General features: G+C 34.7%; 1 protein-coding gene across 1 annotated transcript in view; it reads left to right on the plus strand.

Annotated features, from left to right (window-relative positions):
* The window catches only part of LOC145672395 (pickpocket protein 28-like), a 42,946-nt gene extending 18,770 nt beyond the window's left edge, over positions 1 to 24,176 (plus strand). Inside the window, exons 4-10 of the mRNA XM_081741550.1 lie at positions 1,768 to 1,910; positions 5,099 to 5,285; positions 10,139 to 10,409; positions 13,366 to 13,425; positions 14,604 to 14,805; positions 19,832 to 19,923; positions 22,100 to 24,176. Coding sequence (XP_081597676.1) covers positions 1,768 to 1,910; positions 5,099 to 5,285; positions 10,139 to 10,409; positions 13,366 to 13,425; positions 14,604 to 14,805; positions 19,832 to 19,923; positions 22,100 to 22,257 — 1,113 coding nt within the window. The 3' untranslated portion in view covers positions 22,258 to 24,176. The remainder of the gene's footprint in view (positions 1 to 1,767; positions 1,911 to 5,098; positions 5,286 to 10,138; positions 10,410 to 13,365; positions 13,426 to 14,603; positions 14,806 to 19,831; positions 19,924 to 22,099) is intronic.
* The last annotated feature ends 397 nt before the right edge of the window (positions 24,177 to 24,573 follow it).

The following is a 24,573-nucleotide window of genomic DNA, read 5'->3' on the forward strand; positions in this document are numbered from 1 at the left end:
AACTGCAGTTGGTAACACAGATAATTAGTCTGCATCATAGAATATACCTCCCAAAGTGAAAATAGGATTCTCCATTGTTTGTTTATCGGAATAAATTGTTCAAATATCTTAACAACACATTTTCAAAGAAATTATTCTATTTCCAACAGTTCTAGCACTTACGTTTTATTTTATTCCATTTTATTTACTTGTATTTTTGTCCTTCTTACCACGAAGAAAAATCTCAACGAAATTTGAAATATTTCAAAGTTTAGACCTGTATATTTGAGGAATATGTTCAAAACAACTTGTTTTATTTTATTTTATTTTATATATAATCTACTAGCTAACAAGGTATATTTTACACATAAAATGCATAAATAAATAAGTAGATTGCAGTAGGGTGGACTATCAATTATTGTTGGCAACGAAAGACACTTTCTACCGCCATAAAAATTCGATTTTCTCAAAGCTAGGAAAGAGAATTTATGCAGAAGCACCTCGTTTCTTGTTTCCTGTTTGTTTCGAATCTGTTGTTTTACATAAAGAATGTTTCGTCTTTGGATAATATTATAATATAGTTAAACCTGGACAAAAGCAAAAGATGCGTGGGAATGTTTCTAGATTTATCTAAAGCTTTTGACTCCATCCCTGGTAACATTCTTACCCAAAATCTTAACAATTACGGTTTAAGAGTACCGGTAGTTGTTAACTCATGGATTAAATCTTATTTGCAAAATCGTGCCCAAGCTGTTAAATTATAATTTATGTTAGACATAGCTCAATCAGTAACTCATAAATCTAAATTTAAAAGCATCTACCGGTGTTCCTCAGGGATCGATACTAGGACCCATATTATTTCTGTTATATGTAAACGATTTGCCAAATAGCATAACATTAATAAACACAACTATCAAATATTCAAGGAACTTAAAATATTGCCTTTACTCTCACTATACATATTTCGGATGTTGTTGTTTGTTATAATCAACATTGAATTACTTAACAAAACATCAACCCATAAATATGATACCAGGCGTAAGTATAAAATCCCCAGCAAACAGCATCACACAAAGTTATACGAAAGGAATCCAATGTTTATGGGTACCATATTATATAATAAACTTCCTCAATATATTCGAAGGACAGAACATGGAGGAGAATTCAAGAGGTTAATGAAAACCTATCTATTACAGCAGTGCTTTTATTCCGTGAATGAATTCCTAGATGTGTAAATAAATTTGTTTATTCATAGTATCGAAAACGTCTATTTTTTGTGTTTCTTTTATACAGTAGATGTAACCTAGTATTTTAATGTAATCAGTATGTACCGGTATATGTCACAACTATGTACGTTTATGTATCTTTATGCCTTGACGAGTCTTATCCATTTCGCACGAATTCGTGCAATGTGTATGATTATAAAGGCGAAATAAAATGAATGAATGAATTAAACATATAAGTTTACTAGTTAATTATAATTTAGGCTATGTTTCATTCGCTATACTATATACTGTCGTCTTGCTAGTGTTGTAACAAAAAGTTTATGAGTATAGTTCCTATCAGTTTCATTTTAATGGGTAGCGTGGTTGTCGTACACAATCAAATTTTAGGTTAAAAACACATTTTTCTCGATTTTCTCCAAAACTATGCATGATGATATATATTTGCCCAAATTATTGTTCAACCCAGTGGCATCTATTAGTTGGTATGTGTCTCCCCATTTTACACTAGGAATATACAATTTAAATTTATTTTGATAAAAAGATTTTTTTCTTTTAATTTCAGGTGAGCATTCCTTGCTCTTCGATGATTGTAACGTGTGAGTGGAAGGGAAGTGAGAACTGCTCAGAAAGGATTCAACCTATAGTCACCGATGAGGGTCTTTGTTGCTCATTTAACATCATTGCACCCAGTACTCTTTATAACAAGTAAGTATACGACAGGCAGTGGTGTATTTACGATTTTGTTTCGGGGGGAGAGGTGACTTTGGTAACTTTATTCCATGAAATGTGAAAATTCTGCAAGATATTTCATTTACTTTAAAATAGTAAATAACATTTAAGCCCGGAAGCCCCCCTTAAATACGCCACTGACCACAGGTGACCTTCGTACAAACTTTTAACTTCTGAGTTTTATGGTGAAAATACCTCCAAATTTCTTCAAGAGCATATCCAACAGAAAAATTAAGCATTTATTTCAAAAAATTTAAAGCAAAAGGGAGTAAATTTAAAACAAAGAGTATCTTAATACGAGTGTATAACTTGGGAAATTACCTCTCAGTGTAGAATATGAATGGGAACTCTTAATGGTACTAATGCATTAACACATTCGCCGACAATAGTTATACAAAAGAGACTATCACCGACTGCTACATTCTTAGCCCTTACAAAATTTTCGCCTATCGACATAAATTTTAGACTTTCAGTCAATCAGGTACTGCATTATTGCTATTTATCGTAGGATCATGGTACATACCTCGGTTTTTTCACAATAGAGCCATCTCTTCAACGGTACCACTCGCCTGTCCGTATCATACACTTAAAACGGGAAAATCGGGGAAGTTTTCTCGGAAATAACTTTTTCAAAAATTTTGCGCCTCTCTAGCCCAGGCCTGGGTTGACGTAGGGATCTCAAAATCTCTGGAAATATACGAAGTTACGTACACAATACGTGTGCAAAACTTCAACGTGATATCATGAAAGCTACGGGCGGGAAAAAGTTTTGAAAATTGCTCAAGAAAAAAATGTGATGTCACGCCCCCATTTGGCGCCACCAACTTGACTATCTGGTTCCAAAAAGCATCTGGGGTGTTCTTTGGTCCATGTCTGACTTGACCAATAAAAAAGGCTTAAATGCCTGTTATAGGACCTAAATAGCCTGTTAAAGACAATATTGTTGCATGGTAAGAAAATGTATCATGAATCTTATAAGGGTTAGGGAAGATGAAAAAATATTTTTCTTTTTTCCTTCGATCTACTGATCTCCTGGAACTCCAACAGTAAAGTATGTCCTGAAAGGGTTTCTAGGAATACAGGTGTCCAAATACAGAGGTGAATTTAACATTAACAGATAGGAACAAGGTTGCTTCAGTGCGGCTAAGTTCCAACATAGACAGCTGGCCAACTTGCAGACTAACAAGTAATGTATGTCTTATGGAAAAATACGCTTTCCAAAGTAAGGAGGCTAAGGTAGGCAGGTGACCAAGTTAACAGGTTTTACTGGACTTTTAATGTACCTTACCGCAACCTTTCAACACACTTCTCAAATTTGTCCCGACTGCAAGATGAAAAATCGAAAATACTTTTTCCAGAAAAAAAGAGCTCTGGCAATTTTGCTCATATTTCATAAATAAATATATCATTAGTAACCTTGTTATATAACTAGCTGAAATACCCATTCTTCGCATGGCTCAGATAAAATATCTATGTAAACAAACTGAACAACGAAAAGAAAAAAATATCGGTAATTTTCTACTACCTTTACATATCCCCCCTCCTTAAACGCCCCCTGAGATACCCTAGTTCGAATTAAAAAAAACGCCTCTGGCTCCCAGCCGATGGGGGCTGTATTTGGAAGTCAACGCCTGTGGGATTATCACCATTCATCTCAGCGACCACGAAATCCTTGGGTTTGACACTAATATCGGTCATTTTTGATTATTTTTACATGTCTCGGTAATCCCCTCGCAGGTGACCTCCCCGGCCCGCATACAATGGTAACTGCATTTGAAAGTCATCACTAATGGAAGTGTCACCATTGATCTCAGCGACCGCGAAATCTATGAATTTAACACTAATATAGGTCATTTTCTACTAGTTTTACATGTCCCGGTAACCCCCCCCCCCGAGACCCCCTGAATTCGAATTTTGAAAAGACGCTTCTTCTTGGTCTGGGGCCTGGACCAAGGCACCCGTGACCAAAATTCGGGTCCACTCATCGGGTCCTCAGGCCGCACACAGACGGACAGACACACAAACAAACTCTTCGTTTTATTCTTATTAGATAGATTAATTTCTTTCATAAAGCATTTCAATTTATTTGTGAAGAGTAAAGATTTTCACGAAAATAGTTAAACGAATTTTTTCATATTTCATTTTTATCTTGTAATATAACATTATTCGTTTTACTGAGAAAAACTCTGAAAAGATTGCTTACTGGCGGGTTGAAAGCAGGGGTTCTTTATTTATATACACCGTGTCCCAAAAGTCTGGTAACACTTTTCTTAATTTATTACACAAAACTACAAGTGATATAGATGTTGTGTATATGTCATATGAAACAGTATCTTATTTATTTTAATGTATGAGTTCACAATGCCTTAATATTGGAGCCATGTGTAACACGACATATGTCTAAACGGTAATCAAATTCTTGCCATACTCGTTGGAGCATATCCTGAGAGACAGTGGTAGCAACTTCTTCAATCCTGTGCTTGAGTTCTTTTACATTTTCTGATAACGGTGGCACATACACTCTATCTTTTATGTATCCCCGTAAGAAGACGTCACAGGGAGTTAGGTCCGGGGATCTTGGAGGCCACATGTCGAAACACTGATCATTTTTCCCTGCTCGCCCTATCCAGTGTTGAGGTAACTCACATTGTTCAGAAATTCATGAACGTCGTGATAATAATGGGATGGGGCCCCGTCCTGCTAGAACAGGAAGTTGTCAGCATCTTCTTGCATTTGTGACAACAACCAATGCTGTAACATATCGAGGTACGTATGGCCAGCTACAGTGTTTTCTGCAAAGAAGAATGGTCCGTAAAGTTTCCGCGATGACGCCAACGCCAACTGCGGTGAATGTGAGAACTGTGAGCATTCCCTGAAAAATAAATAAATAAATAAAATTGAGATATCTTTCATATGACATATACACGACAGCTATATCACTTGTAGTTTTTGTGTAATAAATTAACAAAAGTGTTGCCGGACTTTTGGGATATGGTGTATTTTATTGCATCAGAATAATTCTCGAAACAAGCTTTATATTGTTTTCCCTAAAGTACGAAAAACATGTCGAATCTGTTGCACAACAATGGTTGAATAATTGATTACAATAATCGGCCAATTCAAAACTTCATTCAGAACTTGTTTCTCTTAACTGTCCTTTGCAGAAAAGGAAGTGTTTCACCTGTTTCTATCGATTGGACACCAGACTTTGGATATTCAGCTACTGTTGGTATTAACGCTACTCCGTATCGTACGCTTGGAGCAGGAGTAAGCTATGGCCTTAGCATAACACTAGATGCATCACATTCGGAATACATTGATGAGTGCTCGCACGGTGTTATCGGATTCAAGGTTTGTATTCAGGGTGGCAAAAATCATTTCTTTTTAAAAATCGTTTATGTTAACTTCTTTTTTTTTTATTTAAATATTTTAAAAATATAATCAGATTTCTTGTCTCATAATGCGAACCATATTTTAGAAAAATAAATAACTGGGAACTAGAATTCAGTATAAATGACATTTGTCGTCCTACTTGCGACAGTCTTATGTGTGACAGGAACTGTTAATTGTCCTATGAGCGACCGATTCCATCTGTTAACTGGTGTATGAGTCACCGATTCGTTCATACTAAGATAATGGAAGAAGAGAAGGTTCCTTTTTCTTTAAGCGCTGTTTCACGCTAGTGTGATTTAGAACCTAACAAAATGTACTGTGAAAAATTCACGTTCCTTGAGGTTTCGTTTCTTCTAGCCCTTTCACAGTTACAAGTAACATACACCCTTAACAATCAACAATTAAAAAATTAAACCTTAATGAGATACCTATAAGAAAAGCCTCAGTCCCCTCCCTTATTTTACATAATTCTTAAAAAAAAAAAGTGTACCCGAAGAAATTATTACGAAAATCTCCCGCAGGACATAATAACTCATCTAGAAGGCATTATATTTGATTGCTATACGACAAGCTTTTATGTATAATTCAAAACAAGGGGGAACGCGAATTAAGTAATTAGTTTACATTTTGGTAGCTTACAACAGAGGGAATAGGTAATTTAAAGAGTTTGTTTACCTTTCGGATTGTTTATAGTGCACTGCGTTGTAATGGGTGTGATTAGTTGGGAATAGCCAATCATATATAAGGGATCTCAAAAACTGTCTTTTATTATTGAAATGTTTTTTTTCTCTTTTATTCATAGAGTCTTAGGAATTCTAAAATGTAAATAGTTAGCGAAACTGTAACATTTTAAATTTTCCAAAATAAAATATATTGTTTTACTTAGTGAGTAATTAGATTTGAATTAAATTAAGTACAGAAAGCAGTGCTTTTGAAGAAAGGGGATATTAAAATTGGATTTTCAATACTTAATTATACAGGAATATAATTTGCTTAGAAATATTCGTTGTCTCGTTAAGTTATTTGATATGTTTTATTATTCAAAATTAAGGTAAATTTTATTTTCATTCATAATAGAGGGAAAATATATTTGACGAACACTATCACTGGCACGTACATTTTTCATAGCAAGGTTCTTTAAGGTTGTCCGGACGCTAATAATGCCAGAGGCAAACATATTTTACAAGATGGAATGAAATATCATCTTCCATCATCTAATGTAAATGAATCGGTCGCTCATAGGACAGATAACAGTTCCTGTCGCTTCTAGGATTAATTTAAATGACGCACCTTTAATGTGTAAATTTCCGAGTTGAGGTTGAATTTACCTTATTTACCTTGTCTGATTTAATTTTAATCTATGTATTTATCAATATTTGCTTATGTGTTTATGAATTTAGACATCTCGTTCAGATCGGAATGGAAGAGGGTCAGAAGTGCAGAAAAGAGTCCAACTTTTTAGATAATCCAGAAGGCATTATTATCTGAGAAACAGAAAAAATACAGTACAAGAAAAATAAAGAAAAATACACAAGAATTTTGGGAATGATCAAAAAATGGATCAAAATATTGCGATCTTGACCAATAATTAGTTTTTGGATCAAGGGCCACACAATTTTTGAACGTCCCCTAAATCGAGTTTCCGTATTTCGTAACCACATCATACTGAGTTAAGTGATAGTTTGGATATCTGGACTATATGTATTTCTCCAGATATGACATGCAAGAAAATTTTTGATTGAAATATATTGGATCTTTGGATGAGGGGCCACAAAATTTTTGAAAGGGGCCCAAAATCGAGTTTTCGTATTTTCTACGGAATAAGCACATCATACTGAGCTAAATGATAGTTTGGGTTTGGCTACGCCATATGTAATTCTCTAGATAAGACCTACAAGAAAATTTTTGATTGAAATATATTGGATCTTTGGATGAGGGGCCACAAAATTTTTGAAAGGGGCCCAAAATCGAGTTTTCGTATTTTCTACGGAATAAGCACATCATACTGAGCTAAATGATAGTTTGGGTTTGGCTACGCCATATGTAATTCTCTAGATAAGACCTACAAGAAAATTTTTGATTGAAATATATTGGATCTTTGGATGAGGGGCCACAAAATTTTTGAAAGAGGCCCAAAATCGAGTTTTCGTATTTTCTTCGGAATAAGCACATCATACTGAGTTAAATGATAGTTTGGGTTTGGCTACGCCATATGTAATTCTCTAGATAAGGCCTACAGGAAAATTTTTGATTGAAATATATTGGATCTTTGGATGAGGGGCCACAAAATTTTTGAAAGGGGCCCAAAATCGAGTTTTCGTATTTTCTACGGAATAAGCACATCATACTGAGTTAAATGATAGTTTGGGTTTGGCTACGCCATATGTAATTCTCTAGATAAGGCCTTCAAGAAAATTTTTGATTGAAATATATTGGATCTTTTGATCCAAAAAGAAAGATAAGAAGCACTTTTGTAAGAATGGTTGGCCGCAGCATTGGAACCCATGACCATTCAAATTTGAAGTTAACGTTTTTATCAACAGAGTCACTGCGCAGAATAGAAGTGTCAAAAGGAGAAGTGTAAAAACAATTAACGACAATACCGCTACCTCGTTGACAAATACTGTTGGAAGGGGCAAAAATTGTACTCCCAGCTTGTTCAATAATAAACCTGCGCGCTTTCGAGACATAGGGCCTCGTGTTCTTTTCCTTAAGAGGCAGCAGACATTTTCGGTGCTACTTTAGCATCGTGACGCAAATGGAATTCAGGGAGTTATTTCAAACACCAATCAAAAAAGAAAAAAAAAGTTTGGAATTCAGGGAGTTATTTCAAACACCAATCAAAAAAGAAAAAAAAGTAATAACGTTGATAAGATTTGCGATGTGTTGACCACCATCCCCAGTTAAAATCGCCGTTTAGTCAGCTTAAGCCCTTCGAGTCTTAATAACATAGAGATGGAGTTGTATAATAATAATGATGATAATGTTTTGTATTAAACAAATGTTATGAAAATTGTCAGACAAAGTGTTTTAAAGAAGAAAGAATTTAGATATTTTTCTATCATTGTTTATACTAGATTGATTTTTACGAATATATGTTATGGAAGCTAATTTTGCCAAGGACTTGCAGGTTGACCTGATATATGTCTGGGAAAGGTCTATTTAGGTAAATTTGGAAATAGTACATGAAATGGTATGAAGAAGATACTAGAGTGTGTTGAAAGCTAAAAGTAAGGAAGAATAATAGCTGATCAGTTGGATACAGAGCGTTCAGACGATGAGGGGTCTCGGTGGCTCAGTGGTAGAGCGTTTATCTCTGGTACATGGGATTCTTGGTTCTATCCCAGTTCGCACCAAATTACTTTGTGGTGGACAAACACCATGTGCGTGGGGTTTCTCGGGGTTCTTCCATTTTCTCCCACTTTCTTCATTCCACTATTTCATTCATTTCTCATAATCACCGTCTCCTTTAGCCTAGCCGGCATAACCGCGGGACGTAAAACTCAAAGATTTCATTTCATTTACCATATTACGATCATCCGTGTCCTAATTTTGAACACATATTTCTGCAGAAGTTTTCAGCATGGGGGATGTAAAATAGCGTTTTAGTGATTTACTTTTCCCAGAACTAATCCAAATCCCCGATTTTCACACTATCAACTTTAAATTTCTACTCCCAATATGGCAGAGTCCGTAGGAATTTCGGTCACATGACTCTAGTGCAAGTTTGAGGTGATGAGTAAGCTCATAGCACCTCCCTTGCTTGATCTCAAGCTTTGCTACGTTGGGTATCTTACATGTCTCTACTACCACCAATCCAAAGATAGAGTGTTGATCAGGATACGTCTAATTCGCGAAAAACTATTGTCTGCTACCAGTTAATCTCTGACCGGTACCGGTTCGTTGAGGCTCACTACCACTGGCCATATCTATTGAAGAACGGTTGTTAATACCCTTCTAAAGGTAGAGAATGAGGTTCATTGCGCGATCGGCCAAACCTCAACTTCCACTACTTACTGACAAAGGAAACACCCTTAGCGAGTAGGAGCCTAATACCACACTCAGTGCCGGCATCGGAGCGTTAAGATAAAAGCTTACTTATACTCAACGATGTTAGAAAGTGTCCAAACACACCAAGGCCATATCCTACAGTTTGATCACAGGTCAGCTGAGTCTAACCCAAAACCATGAGTTATCTGGACACTAGGAATAGGCTTGAGTTCTGACCTTGCCTATTTTAGTTTACCACGTGCATTACCATATCTAATGGCATGTGCAATTCACCCATTTTGTAGTGGGACAAATCTCCCCTTCATCGGAAGGTGTAAGATCACATGACTATGATGCCAATTTCAAACATGATCGGGAACTAATCTCACACATGATTCGGGTGTCAATTTTACACGTGACCTTGGTGCCCTTTTAGATCTCAGTGTGATGCCTATTTCACAGACTCTATTCTCCACCCAAGCGTCTACGAAACAGTGTAAACTAACATCATGCACACCCTAGAGATCACATCGTAATATCCATTTTGGGGAGCCTTGTTGTAAAAGACCCACTGGGGGCTTATATTTGAACAGAATCTGAAATTCTCTTTATTAATCTTTCAGACATCATAAAAATTGGAAGTACCACAGTTGAGTCGTGCTTCCTCTGTGCCATAGCTCACTTGTAATCAGAAAAGACTACTGCGACGTATCTAGATTTTAAAGATAACCTGTACTTAAAAGTAATAAGAAAATTCACATGTTCCTCTAAATTTATATACCAGGATATGTTTACAAATTAACTTAATTTCATTTTTGCAGCTTTTGTTGCACAGCCCTGTAGAAATGCCGCGGGTGTCTGACATTGGCTTCCTTGTAGCCCCTGATACACAGACGTTGATCACAGTGAAACCAAGAATTCTATGGGCCACTCAGAGGATCAAAACTGTTAAACCTAAAAGAAGATTGTGTTATTTCGCCGACGAGCGTCGGCTGTTCTTCTATCGCTTTTATACACAAAGGAATTGCCAAATGGAATGTGAAGCAAACTTTACTTCTTCCTATTGTGGATGTGTTCCATTTTACCTGCCAAGTGAGTAAGACAAAGTTTATATAATTTAGTTGTACTTTGTTAATTAACAATTCTTAATGGCAAAGAGAAGTTGGCTTTGATTTTGCCTAAGTATGTTCGCAACTACTTAACAATTAAGTCACTTTCCTTAATTAAAAAGGTTGAGATTATTTAATACAGAATAAAAATGTTCAGTTCAGTAGCGTATACAACGTTTTTGTTTCCGGCTTTTACTCCTCTCCCCGCTTAAGCAAGATATGGAAAACTAAACATTTACTGTATAACTATATGTATACAAACACCGAATGGTATGAACTAGGAAAGTTATGAAATTATGCGTCGCCACTGCAAATATTTACTCGTATTGCTGCAATTATATACTTATTTACTAATAGCTTTTAGCTTCTTTTATGTGACGAAATTAAGTGTCTGCACCAGTGGCGGATCTAGAAGCTAAAAACTGGGGGGTCAGGCAGAACCCAAATTATGATAGGTATATCATGAGGTGAACCCAGGTATGTCATGAGTTCACTATAAACTTTCAAAAATACATAGCCTAGGTCCCCATGCTTCGACCTAGATCCGCCTCTAGTCTGCATCCTTCTTCAAGTGCTTAATCATGTATATACATATATATTACATTTTACAGACACTGTGTCTATGTAAGTTATATTTTCTTTATATATATCCTAAGAAAGATTTTGGGTATACTACAGCTCAGAAGTTTATGTAGCCATGTTTATATGTTCGAATAGTCCCTTGTTAACATCTTTTATACAAAGCGTTTTAAGATGTTATTTTCAGTGCACAGAAACTTTCCCGACACCTTGTACCATGTATACCAGGTGTTTCAGATAAAATGTCGATTGATTATAGATCACAAAGGGTTCGAGTGAGGTAAGAAAATATCAGAGAGCACATCAAACGCAGCACTCTCCGCTTGTCACATAGAATAAGCTATCATGAGACCCGGGGATCACCCGAAAATTTTAAATATTATATCATTGAAAAGATAATCGTAAACAGTAACTTTTGTATAAAAAGTTTTTCGACTGGGACATCGTTTATATTCGAAAAGGTTAACATTTAATTGTGAATTCTTGTACTTTCATTAAAAATATCCAATGGTTATAGATCACAAATGGCTGCAGATAATAGATGACAGAAAGAGCGAGATAGGAAAATGTCAGATACTACGTCCAATGAGTTGCTATATTTGAGGAAAATATCAGATATCGCGTCCAATGAACTGCTACATTTGAACGGCAGGGCCCCCCTATAATGAGGTTCCAGGAAGCATTCAGAAATTTTAAATGGCACACTGTGTAATTTGATACATCATTGAAAGACTAAAGGAAAAGCAAATAATAATAATAATAATAATAATAATAATAATAATAATAATAATAATAATAATAATAATAATAATAATAAAATAAAAAATAAAAAGTTTTACGTGTGAGGCACTGCTTACGAAATAACTACATTCAATTCTGAACTTTGTCAGATAAATGGTTGCTATTTCGTGAACGGTAGCTCACATCATCGTCATCATCATAGGAATTCTGCCAGTATTGACAGGTCACTTACCACAACTGAGAAGCTTCCATCCTTCACGGTATTCCGCCAACCTCCTCGTCTTCACGTACGAATTTTCTGTTTTGATACCGTCCACTAATTATCTTCTTCGCCCCTCCCTCTCTTTCCTGCCAACATACTCTCTAGCACGTTCTTTCTTAGCCAACGTTCCAACCCGTTTCTATTTCTCTTCTTTTATCTAATATCTAAAATTGTTCTTTTCTCTCCCGCTATTTCTAACACCCTCTAATTCGTTTTCCGCTCGACCTAGCTAATTCTCTCTATTCTTCTCCACACCCACATTTCGAAAACCTTATAGTCGTTTTTCATCAATTTTGCGATGTCCATGTTTCTGACCCATACAGTACAATACTCCACATGAAGCATTTCATGAGCCTTTTTCTCAACTGTATTCAAGGTCCCACAAAATAATATTTTCTTCCTTCTAAAGGCTTCTTTCGCCATTCTTATACTTTCTTCTATTTTACATTCACACTTCATATCATCACTAATAATACTAAACAGGTATCGAAAACTAGTCACCTGTTCTGTTTTTTCTGCTCCTACTTCTACATTTGACACCGAGCCTTTCGTTCCAATCACCATGGCTTTTGTCTTTCTAACATTTATTTTCATCCTATATTCTTCACAGCCCTTTCTAAAGTTTTCTCACATCTTATTAATTTTCTTTTCAGATTCTGCAACAAGCGCCATATCGTTTGCAAAGCTTACGCATCTAATCATTCTACCTCCTACTGAAATATCGCCTTCATTTTGTAGGGTCTTTCTCACTATCTCTTCTAAGATAGATATTAAACATTGTTAGATATTGTTGACGAGAGACAGTATCCCTGTCCAACTCCTCCTCCAATTACTCTCTCCTCCGTTATATCTTCTCATACTCTAACACTTCGTTGTTGGTTCATATGTAAGTTTCTTATGAGTCTTCGATCTTTACATTCTCACCCAACCTTCTTCAGAGCTCCCAACAACAATTCCCAATCTACACGGTCAAAAGCATTTTCTAGATCAATAAATACAACATACACCTCTTTCCCTTTCTCTATAAACTTTTCACCTATCACCCTTTCAGTGCCTCACACGCAAAACATTTTCCAATCAAAATTGTTTTTCCATGAGTTTTGTGATGATATATAAAGTTACTATCTCTCAGTTTTAAAATTTTCGGTTCACTCTCCAGGAAGCCCTATGGTACAACCAGAGAGAGTTCAATTCGATGTGGTCTCTGATATTTTCCTTTTTTCACCTTTTATTACGTCGAGTGCTTATCTACGAAAAGTTATAAGTTAAATATAATAAAAATATCCACCACATTATAACGTTTAGCAATAATCATTTTAATAAACCGAAGAATGTTTTTTTTTCTTTTTTTTTCCAGAAAATAGCACAACTCCTGTTTGTGAAAATGAAGCAATTGAATGTGTGAAGCAAGCAATAGGTAAGTTTTACTATTTTTACAGTTTTATTCTTTCGTAACTCATAATAGCTTTTTTTCTCTGCAATCATAGAAAATAATTCCCTACATCCGTTCATTTACAATACTAGTCAGCGTTACGAGAAACTGATCGAAACTGCACTGGCTCAGTGGTAGAGTGATAACCTCTGTTACAAGGGGTCTCTGGTTTGATCCAGCCCACACTAAATGAAGATTGTGTCGGGCAAACACCGTATGCATGGTATTTTTTGATTCTTTCATTTTCTCTCACTTTCTTCATTCCACCATTAACACTCAATTCATTATCACCGTCTCCCTAAGCCTTGGTTCATAACTAGAAAAAAGCAAAGAAAACGAAAATGATCAGCTAATAACGCCTGGACTTAATTGATAATCCATGAGAGGTTTTCATGGAACTGTTTTCAAAGTACATCACACTTTTCTAAACAAACTATACTAAATTTGGATCAAGGTTACCTAAACAAAAATTGATATGTCATAATCAGAAACACAAAGTTTATTGTGTAGTTCTTTTTATTACAACTTCCTTGGTTTTTAGAGACATCTACTTACGAATTGTCAAGTATATACCTCATATGGATAGCTAATTTTTAGACCATTTTGAACAACTCACAGTTAGTGTTGCCATCTAGGGAAGTTATTATTACCCTATTTTTTGGTCAAAAAATTCAAAATTTTCGAAATTTATGTTATGAATCCGTACCTATATGTATAAACGCAAGTCAGCTTATGCAAATTGAACATCAGTCCTTACTGAACAAAAAGAACTATACGTTACCATTGGATATTTAGGGGGCTCTCGAAAAATTCGAATATGTCATTAAGCAATTCATCGTTATTTTTCCTGTAATACTTGGGATTCAAATCAGAATTTAAAGAATGTTTTCAAAGTGAAAAATCACTAAAAGTCCTAAAGGTAGGGGAAGACCAGAGGGAAATGCAGTTTCGCTCGCATTGTCAATGTGATTTCTATTTCATAAAACCCTGGAGCCGCCAGAGTGTATGAGTCAACTCATTATTTTAAAATGTACACATTTTCTTTAATTAATCTAAAGGTTATATCATACATGTATAGAATGAAGGTAATGATTTTAAATTGAACAATGCAATGTTATTATGATGAAGCCATCCTTATTAATATTTGTGTTTGTTCTTGATAGCACTGATGCGTATGCGGACATTTGAAAATGATATGACTTCAAATGATGATGACAGTGATGACCCTCACAAAAGTGAACAGGCTGATTGTCAGTGTATGCCTGCCTGCAATGAGGTCAACTATGACCACGACCTCTCGTCATGTGTCCTCACAGAAAACTACTTCTCCAACATTGGCTGGGATGTTAACAAATCATATATCAGGTAAATAAACGCTCTGATTTCAGTTATTCTCTGTCACAAAATGTAGCTGCAACAAAGCAGTACGTAATAATGTTTGTTTGTTTGTTTGTTCTTTCGTTTAAAACAGAGTTCCTCAAACTTTTTCAAGTAGAAACCACTTTTTGATTCTAGTGCAAGGAGAATCTTCCCATTGAATGACGAATGTAACAATTGCACTTCGCTGCAGCAAAAAGTACTCAGCCGATCGAACTGAAATTTGGTACACAGATGGAGTCTGAAAGGCCACTACTGATATAGGTTAAGGGAGTGGTTAATGAATTACAAATAAAACTGTAAGTCATACGTGGTTAGCAGCACCTACATGTTTATTTATTTATTTATTTATTTTTAATGTGTTGAACTATACATAGGTTAGTATGCTTCACGCTTATGTTGACCTACAGTATATACTGAAGAATATGACATATGGACTGGACTCGATTCCGGTATACTCGGTGTCCTGTTTTCGGTGCGTTTCTGTGTCATGGAATAATCACTGACACCAAGAAAATAATTTTCAATTTGTTAATACCAAAAGTCGCCTAGTGGTAGGTGAAGTAAGTAGAAGTATCATCAGTTACTGATCAAACACAGAAAAGAAGGAAAAAATTTCTGTGGTTTGTCGACCGATCACCGTTTCATTCACAGTTTAATTTTCATGTAGCCCGAAACGGAATACGGATAAGGCCAAAAAATAAAAATTCATTTCTGATGTTACCATGTAACACAAAAAAACTTGAAGTAAAATATCACACACGATGTGCTTACTGTAGAGGTGCGTATAAAACAAAAAGATTAATTTTCGCTACCCATCAGTAAACTCGTTTCTTTTTATTATTATTTTCAGACTTAAAATGTCAGAACATGATTCAACTTGAATTCAAAGAAAACTATTCACATTGCTTTACACAATTTTAAAATTATTTTAGGATTGCACTGGAGCTTTGCTTCAACAAATACATTTTAAAACCATTTGAATGTTGATCGTCCCACTTAAGGTTAGCGGACTTAAGTGACGAAAGTCTAGACCAACTACTAGTTGTCGCGTCTACATTATGAGATGTGAAAAATGATTTTGAGACAAATTTTGTTTTCACTTACAGTACTCCAACTGTTTCTTTTTTCCTTTTGTCATTGCTTCTTCATAGCTAATATGTAAAGTACTTATTTTGGTTGTAGGAAATTTGAATTGTGTACAAAAAATGTTCATCTGAACTATAGTAAAAAGAAGAGTGCCTTCTTTCACATCCTTCTCGTTTAGTGGCTATAAACTAAAGGGTGAATATAGTTTTGTTCTACTTTCGTGTTGCTCATTGAACGGAGTAAACAGGCCGTCGATGGAGGAGAAAATAATAATAAAAAATAGTTCCATCGGAACACTGTTCTGAAATAGTGTGAAATATGCTTAATTGCTAGAAACACCAATATTATTAGTTTTGACACTGGTTGATGAGTTCTCACACAATTTTGTGTTCACAATACTGGTGTATTTTGACAATTACGTAAAATGAGCACAAAGTGATCTGACGTCATAAGTGAAGAGAGAGCATATCCAAGCAATTAATGGGCAGCTGCAAACAACGAATGATCCCATCATCTCTGAATTTATGTTCATATATACAGCCAACTTCCATCGCCACAGCACAGAATAAAATTCTACGGGAAGGGAGGCTCCTTTTGCGGAATGAATTAACAATGATGATCCAGTGGCAGAGAATAAAAATGATTATGACAAATCTATTATGTCATAAATGGTTCCTGATGGGAATGAGAAATGTTTATGTAAAGAAACATTCTCAAGAATCCTGGTCCATTTCAATAAAATTTATATAGTGGGATATTCCACTGTTCTGAATTAACATACTGCACTGGAAAGTCCACTAATATGTTCACTCAGGGCCGTGCCGTGGGAGGAGAGCGGGGCGACAGCCCCGGCGCCGAAGTAAGGGGACGAAAAATTCGGGAGAAAAAAGGAAAAAGATAGGAAAAATTGCTTGGAATATATGTATGATGCGCCGTCGTATACTCTCGCCCCGGGCGCTGATTTTCCACGGCACGGCTCTGTGTTCACTTATTTCGATAAAACACGTCCATGGATTTACCAAAACTGTTCACCAATTCACCAGAGTTAATAGTCCGTAAAGTTGTGAAACCAATATCACATAAGGGGCTTTGTTACGATATGAGAATGACCTGAAAATATTTTTAGATGTTCATTATTTTCTTTGAGTGACATATCACACAAATACACTATATATTGAATAAACACATTTTTCGTTTTAATAAAGAACTGAAAGATTCAAAAAATAAATTCAAATTGATTAGGTGCCCGTGCAACATTGTAAAACATTTTCAGTTTTATTTATAACACATAAAACACAATTCACATCATATACTCTTATCCATGGTTATCAGTTTACTTGCATATTATGAGATAACATGTTCAATAATTAATTTTTACATAATTTTACTTTACTTAATCTTATTATAGTCAATGTCTCTTAGCACAGCGACTGTATGCACAAGTGAATTGACAAATGCAAAAAATTGTATATTCAAAAACATATATTACCATATTTAAACCTAAACTGTTCTTAATACTAAGTTTTTTAGCAAAGTTCCACGATTATTTTTTCATTTCATTATCTAGGAAAGACATATATCAAACATATTACAATATCATTGATACTGCGTAATGAAATTACAGTACACTTGCCTATTAAAATCTTATTATTGGTAACATGGGCAAAGATGAAATAAAGTGTTTGTGAAGAAAATCATTCGCTATTTTGAAGCATTTCAATATATATTGTCGTTCTGTGAAGAATACTTAATATTGTGGCGTAAATTGAGAATTGAACCCTTGACTATAGGCTCTCCGTCTATCTAAATGTTAAGTTGATTTCTCACAGAATATTGCTAGAGATAGAGGCAAACATGGATTAAAGAGAATAGAAAACTGATAAATGAGTGATAAAGAGGTTTTAATTTCATTACTCGTTCTTATAATGAGAATAAAGGCTGTGCTTGAGATACGAATCAGGAAATCTGAAACTATCAGATAAAGTAATATGAAAAGGCACTTACATTATGATGCTTGAGGTAGTTGTAGAAACCTCAAAGACTCCGCCTCCTCTGTAACTTATGTAACTCCTAAGGCGAATGGCAAGTCTAGAACTGAAGTATAGACTTGAAGTGATATCAAGTGAACGTTGGTGGTCCTTTTATATAAATGTGCGGAATGCAATCCGCATTCTGAGAGTTTCACGTGTATGTCTGATAGAATAAAATAAGTGTTGGGCTTATTTCAATAAAGTGGACTAAATCCTGGAAATAACCCTGACTTAATTCATTCAATTCAGACAGTTAATATTTTGCACTCAAGCCAGCTTTGAATTATTTACATAGATTTTTTACAAAAGTTTAAATATTTACAATAATTTGGGGTTTTTAAAATTTGGTATACGACAATATGTTACATATATAAAAATTTAGGCAACTTTTCAAAATGTGAATGGCATAAGTAAACATCATCATAATATAAAATGTAATTGTAATATAGTAGGTTTACAAAACAATAATGTTAGTAAACGACAATGAGGTTTCTCACGGACAGTTCCTGTGTGTGCAATACAAGGAAATAGGCTCGAACGGTAAGCAGATCTATACAAATGCGTGTCTGTCCCTTCAGTTGGAAAATATTAATCATTAATGGTATTCCTATCCTCTGTTTACAACACAAACTCGTTGCTCGTTGTAAAAAAATGCAGAAAAGATCGGGACGTCCACTAAAGTTGGAGGAAATAATTGAAGGAGGAGGAGAATTTTATCATCAATGTTTGTTTTAGCTTTGGTTAATTTTCGAGCAACATTGGGAAGATTACGTGGTATGATTTCAATTACGTATTATAATTTATTTAGTACATAGTATAAAATTATCCTATAGTTATAGGTTATTGCCAGGTGGCCTCGTAGAAAGTTAGTCTAGTTGTATAAACTGAACTGCTGTAGTTCACCACACAAGTACAAGGCTCCTGATCACCTTGACTTTGTAGAAGTTCTATTCTACGTTTTAATAACATAAATGGAGTGACAAAAGTGTACCCTATGGTCTCATTCGTCCACAAATTATTTTCCCATAAGTAATCTAAAATATCTGGTAAGTATTTTGACGAAAGACGCTCACTGTACCAAAGAGATCAGGACAGGAATTGCCATAGTCAAAGAGCCATTCAACAAGAAAAAATCATTCTTAAGTGGCAGACTTAACACTGAACAAAGGAAAAAGTTGGTCAAGTGTTACGTATGGAGCACTGAGCATAAGTATGGAGCATGTCCAGAGACTTGGACATTACGAACGTAAGAGAAGAAATATTTAGACAGTTTCGAAATGTGGTGTCGGAGGAAGATGAAAAAATAAAATAAAATGGACGAAAGAGAGTAACAAACGAAGATGTTCTGAAACGGATGCATCCTAGGAGAGAAGAGGATGCTTTACCAGCATCCTTTCTAGGCATTGGGCACGTCTTGCGAAAAAAATTGTCTTCTTCATACCACTATAGAGGGAAAGAATGGAAGGAAAGCGAGGAATAGGAAGAAAAAATCAAGGAAGAAGAATCAAAGAAAATCACGGAATAGGAAGAAAAAGAAATATCGGCTTTGTAATCTTAGTTTCTGATCCTTGCTCGTCTAAGTTATGAAGTAACAAATTCGAGGCCTAAAAGCAGTTTTTTTTAATTCTATACCGTTAATATATCATCTTCTAAATAATTACAACTTCCAGCATCGATGATACAATTTATTGTAATAAACAAAATTGAAACAGAGTTAACATCTTTGTATTATAATGTTTAATATATTATGTTTCCTTACATTGAACACAATATTGCAGTCATCACTAAACACTAGTTTTTATAAGTACTGTATTGTTAGCGCACTTTTAACTTATTTTTGCACAAAATAGCTTTTTCATATTTATATACAACTGTTGTATTCAATTTGTTTCTAGGAAAAATTTGGCCATTATTCAGGTGTTTTTCAAGGACCTCCAATTTGTCAGTAATACCAGAGATGAAATGTTTGGATTCACCGACTTCCTTGGTAAGTGCAACAGAGTATTGTTAACTATATTATGAACCTCAACAGCAAGTAATACGTTACTTTCTATTTTTTAAAGTATTACTTAACATATGAAAAGAGTTAAATTGTATATATAAACGAGATGATTTTTTTTAGTTTAACGGTCTACTGATTAACGAAAATACCTTAATGTCGATTTTTACGAGCATGCTATGAGGTATTTCGAATAAAAAGTTACAACAAATTGAAAATTTGACATTTTTTGAAATATTAATTTCGAAAACAACGTAGATGAACGTAGATAGTCTTCTATAGACGCAAAGATCATAACACTGCTTACTGAAATTTGATATCTCGAACCGTTCCGAAGATATGAAAAACATGAATAGAGACTGCTATACTGCTTAAAATGACATATTTGAAGAAAATCTTTAAAATGGTTGTTGCGTTCTTGCGTTCTTTTTGTTTCTTTAACGTAACAGCAACGTTTTTTGTAGTTATAACTAAAAAAAATTCTCCCAATTACATGATTTTAAGCACTATTGTAAACTTTAACATGTAAGTTCGTGCTGGACAGCATCGTGTCCTTGGGTTTTCTCAGGGTTCTTCAGTCGTCTCCTACATTCTTATTCCAACAAAGTTTTCCACGTCTCCATAAATTTTTAAGATATCAAATTGCAGTAAACAACATTAGGAAACTTTAACATATTGGAAACTATTCATATTATACTTATCTAACTTTATCTTTAATCTTTTGGAAAAAGGTCAAATTTTCAATCCATTGTAACTTGGTTCCTATTTATTCAAAATACCTTACATTCACAGAGTCCTTGTGGTATAATAAATAATAAATGAACTATGGCATGTTTTCGTTTAGTACGTAAAATTTAAATTAGTAATAATCTGATGCAGTGTCAGTTGAAAAGCATACAACTTGGGATGGCAAAAATGTTAATTTGGTGATATTGCAAAGTATGTCAAACAAAGTCCTTCTACAGATATTTGCACGACGAAAACTTTTTTTTTTTTTTACTATTAGTCTAAAAATAACCAGGACGTTTCAAGATGAACGGTCCACCCGGATATCAGATAAGAATTTCTCGTACCAATTAAGAATTGTTTGATCTGTAGATACTTCTTTATCGTACTTTTCATAAAGAATGGTTTCACCGTCACTATAGACTTGCATTTGGGAAATTCAAGCATGTGAAACATTTCTGTTAACTGTGGATGTTACTACTATTTCTGGCATCTCTGGTGAATAAAAGATGCAACTGTGCCTCTTTGCGCTACGAATTTTTGTTTAGAAACTTAAGAAGGAACTATTGATTTTACGTTTGTAAGCGCAACTGCTCTCTCTGTCCCTTTTATTTTTATTTATTTATTTATTTATTTACTTTTCTAGTCTAGGGATCCCAAAGGAAATTATGATATATATATATTGTTTTTCTACTTAGTAAAATTATTGATACGAAAATGACTTCTAGTAACGCGTACTATAGTTTCATGTAAAATACTATGGACATGCATCATCATAAAGTATCTCTTAATTTTATAAAGTTAACATTTATAAATATGGTTATGTTCATATGGCCAATAGTCCGTATCGTATGCTATCATTTTTCTTTATGGCCAGACCTGAATATTTAACTTGTTAAGTTTTGTGGCCAGACATGTATAAACATGTTTTTCTAGAGACAGTTCGAATATAATACGTAAAGAAGCTATTAATAGTGGACGTATTTTCAATTATAAAGAAGTAATTTTGTGAAAAATAAAAAAAATAAAAAAATATAAAAAAAGATAAATGCAGAAAATGTTCGGAAAATACATCAGTTTAAATATATTATCTTGAATATTTGAATATTTAGTGAGTAAAATATGTTTCAATTTGTTCCAGAAATTCTGAAATATTGAACTTAGGGCTAATATATAGATGTTATAAGTTAACTAAATTTTCGACTGTGAACTATGCTCTGCTATGGAATATGTTTTAGGACAGTGAAGTTTGTTGCTAGCTTTGGTATTTAAAGGAAATGTACGAAACAATTAATTGAAGCACTCAATCAGTATTTAGGCTTATATTTTAGTGTATTAGTGTTATTAAGTCAAGAGCAAATTCAGTTTTAAAAAATTTTAGCTGTTGATAATTCTTTTAGAAATATATCGATAACGCATACTTTTTATGTATTTTCAGCCAACACTGGAGGCTTACTCAGTTTGTTCCTGGGCTTCAGTATGCTGAGTGCGGTGGAAGTCATTTACTATTTTTCTTTTCGATATTTCTGTACGAAACGAACTCAGCGAAAAACAGAAGAGGAAAGAAGAAAGCGAAGCATCAACGCGCTCTTCTAATCGAATACCTTGACAGTACAAGTAACATCCTCCTTGTAAACAGCAACAACGATTCTTTACAACCAAACTGTTCCTACTACAGATAAAGAACTTGGGCGTCACTTCTAGAAACAAGAAGAACCGAGAAGATGACGTCTATCTACCAACCGGTCGGCCCAGGTTTTGTCTTCAGTGAGGGCCAAATTTATTCTCCCATTCTACCGTTGTTCAAATGCGGCTAAGGAATTCATACAGACTGTGAAATGGGTTCCTGGGAAAACCTGAGGACTGAGTTTCAGCGTGATACTTCTTACATCATCTCCTCTGTGTTTCAAGGTCATGACATTGTAGAAACTTCCTTACCTTCACTTTACCTGTAGACAATAGGGGTCTGTCCAGGATGAGAAAGTGTACTTCTTGCCTTTTACTAGAAACAGAAGTTATGTGAGGAAAGATACCGGCAACCTCGTGTTGAACAGGTATACCCTTATGGCTCCTACCTGTTCAAATCAGGCCCGTATTAGCGCCCAGGTTCAGTAGGCTAGAACCTAGGGCGGCACGTTTGACTCCCTTTCGCCATTCTTATATATTACAATATAAATTAACTTGAGGAAGGAATTTAATTTTTCCTGGCGACGTGATTTTAGTATCGGACTATCAGCAAGGTTAAGATATTGATATCCGATGTTTCGAATGCAAACATTGCATTCATCTTCGCCGGATTGTGATGAAGAGACCAGAGATATATCGTTATATATACATGATGCCTATTTAGAAGGGGAGCTATGTGTGAGGGTTTGTCTGCATTCGAAACGTCGGATGTCAGTATCTTCATCTGGCTGATAGCCCGAGAAGACTTACTAAAATATAAATTAATTTATTGTACTAGAAATTTCCTATGTACGCGTCTCTGTATAGCAGAATATAATCATCTAATAGATCATAGTAGATTAATATAATAAATATTATGAAAATAGATTAGATATACTAATTACAATATAGTTTTCCGCGACGATGCTGGATCCATTGTCGACAGCACTTTGATTGTTGTAATTTACGGTACAGAACTGCATTTTTTCTTTTGGGAGGAGGGGAGGTTTCGGAAGAATATTCCAGAGCGCTAGAGTATCTTAATTCGGCCCTGTTTGTATTATAAGCCTCTACTTGTTTTAATCCGAGATCGCTTGTCATGGAATAAAATAAACTATAGGTGTAATATATCAAAGGCTTTATTTATTAAATTACAAACATCTTTGTGACAATTACATGCAATATATAAAATAGCTGTTATTCGAACTCGGATTTTCCCAATAATTCATTTTATTTTATATAATTTTGTAACTTGTAGCAATAATTTTCTGTCATGTTATTGGTAAATGCCTATACAGGGTTCCAGAACAACACCGACAACGTCTGGGAACTGATTCCTGACACCAAAATAACATGAAAAGTATAGACCAATCTGAGTGCATAAATGCTTCCTTCCGGAGTTATAGGCTGTCGAAAACATGAAAAAATGAAATTTAAAGGTCCATAGCTCCAAAACTATGGAACCTACCGTAGTCTGGTCAAGATTTCACGTAGGAATTATTATGTGCCCTATTCAAATATCTAAGTTTCAGAATCCTGCGGTACTTTCGCAACAATTTTTATAGAGACAGTTGGTCAGTACTTTAAATTATATGTCCATAGCTAAATTCCCTTTATAAAAATTGTTGCGTGAGTACAACAGCATTCTGAAACATGTACTTTTGGATAGCGTACATATTAGTTCCTAAGTGAAGTCTTGACCCGACTACGATAGGTTCCATAGCATTGGAGCAATGGATCTTTAAAGTTCATTTTTTCATGTTTTCGGCAGCCTATAACACTGAAAGGAAACATTTGTGCATCCAGATTGTTTTATACTTTTTGTCTTATCTTGGTGTCAGGAAGCACCTCCCAAACGTTGTCGTTGTTGTTTCGAAACATCCTATATATATATACACCTAGGTATATATGTTTAAAAATTCAAGAATATAGCATTATCCATGACAATATATATATAGACAATATATCGAACTATGTAAGTTAGTATGATAAAGAAAAATGTAAGAAAAAAAATGTATTGTTTACGTTAGTATTGTAATGTGAGAAACTGTTTTGAACAGCATCGAGATTTTACATGTGTTAAGAACATTCAGTGATCGATTTGTTAGCAATTAACAAGTGATGAGTTTGGATTTGTAAAACTTTAAGTTAATTTTTGTAAAACTTTAAGTAAATTACGACATATTTTAAGTGTGGATTATATTATGGTAACGTCTCCACTAATTTCTTCTTGGACAAATGCTGCAG

Source organism: Thermobia domestica, chromosome 16 (assembly GCF_964235325.1).
Source record: "Thermobia domestica chromosome 16, izTheDome1.hap1.1, whole genome shotgun sequence".
NCBI lineage: Eukaryota > Metazoa > Arthropoda > Insecta > Zygentoma > Lepismatidae > Thermobia > Thermobia domestica.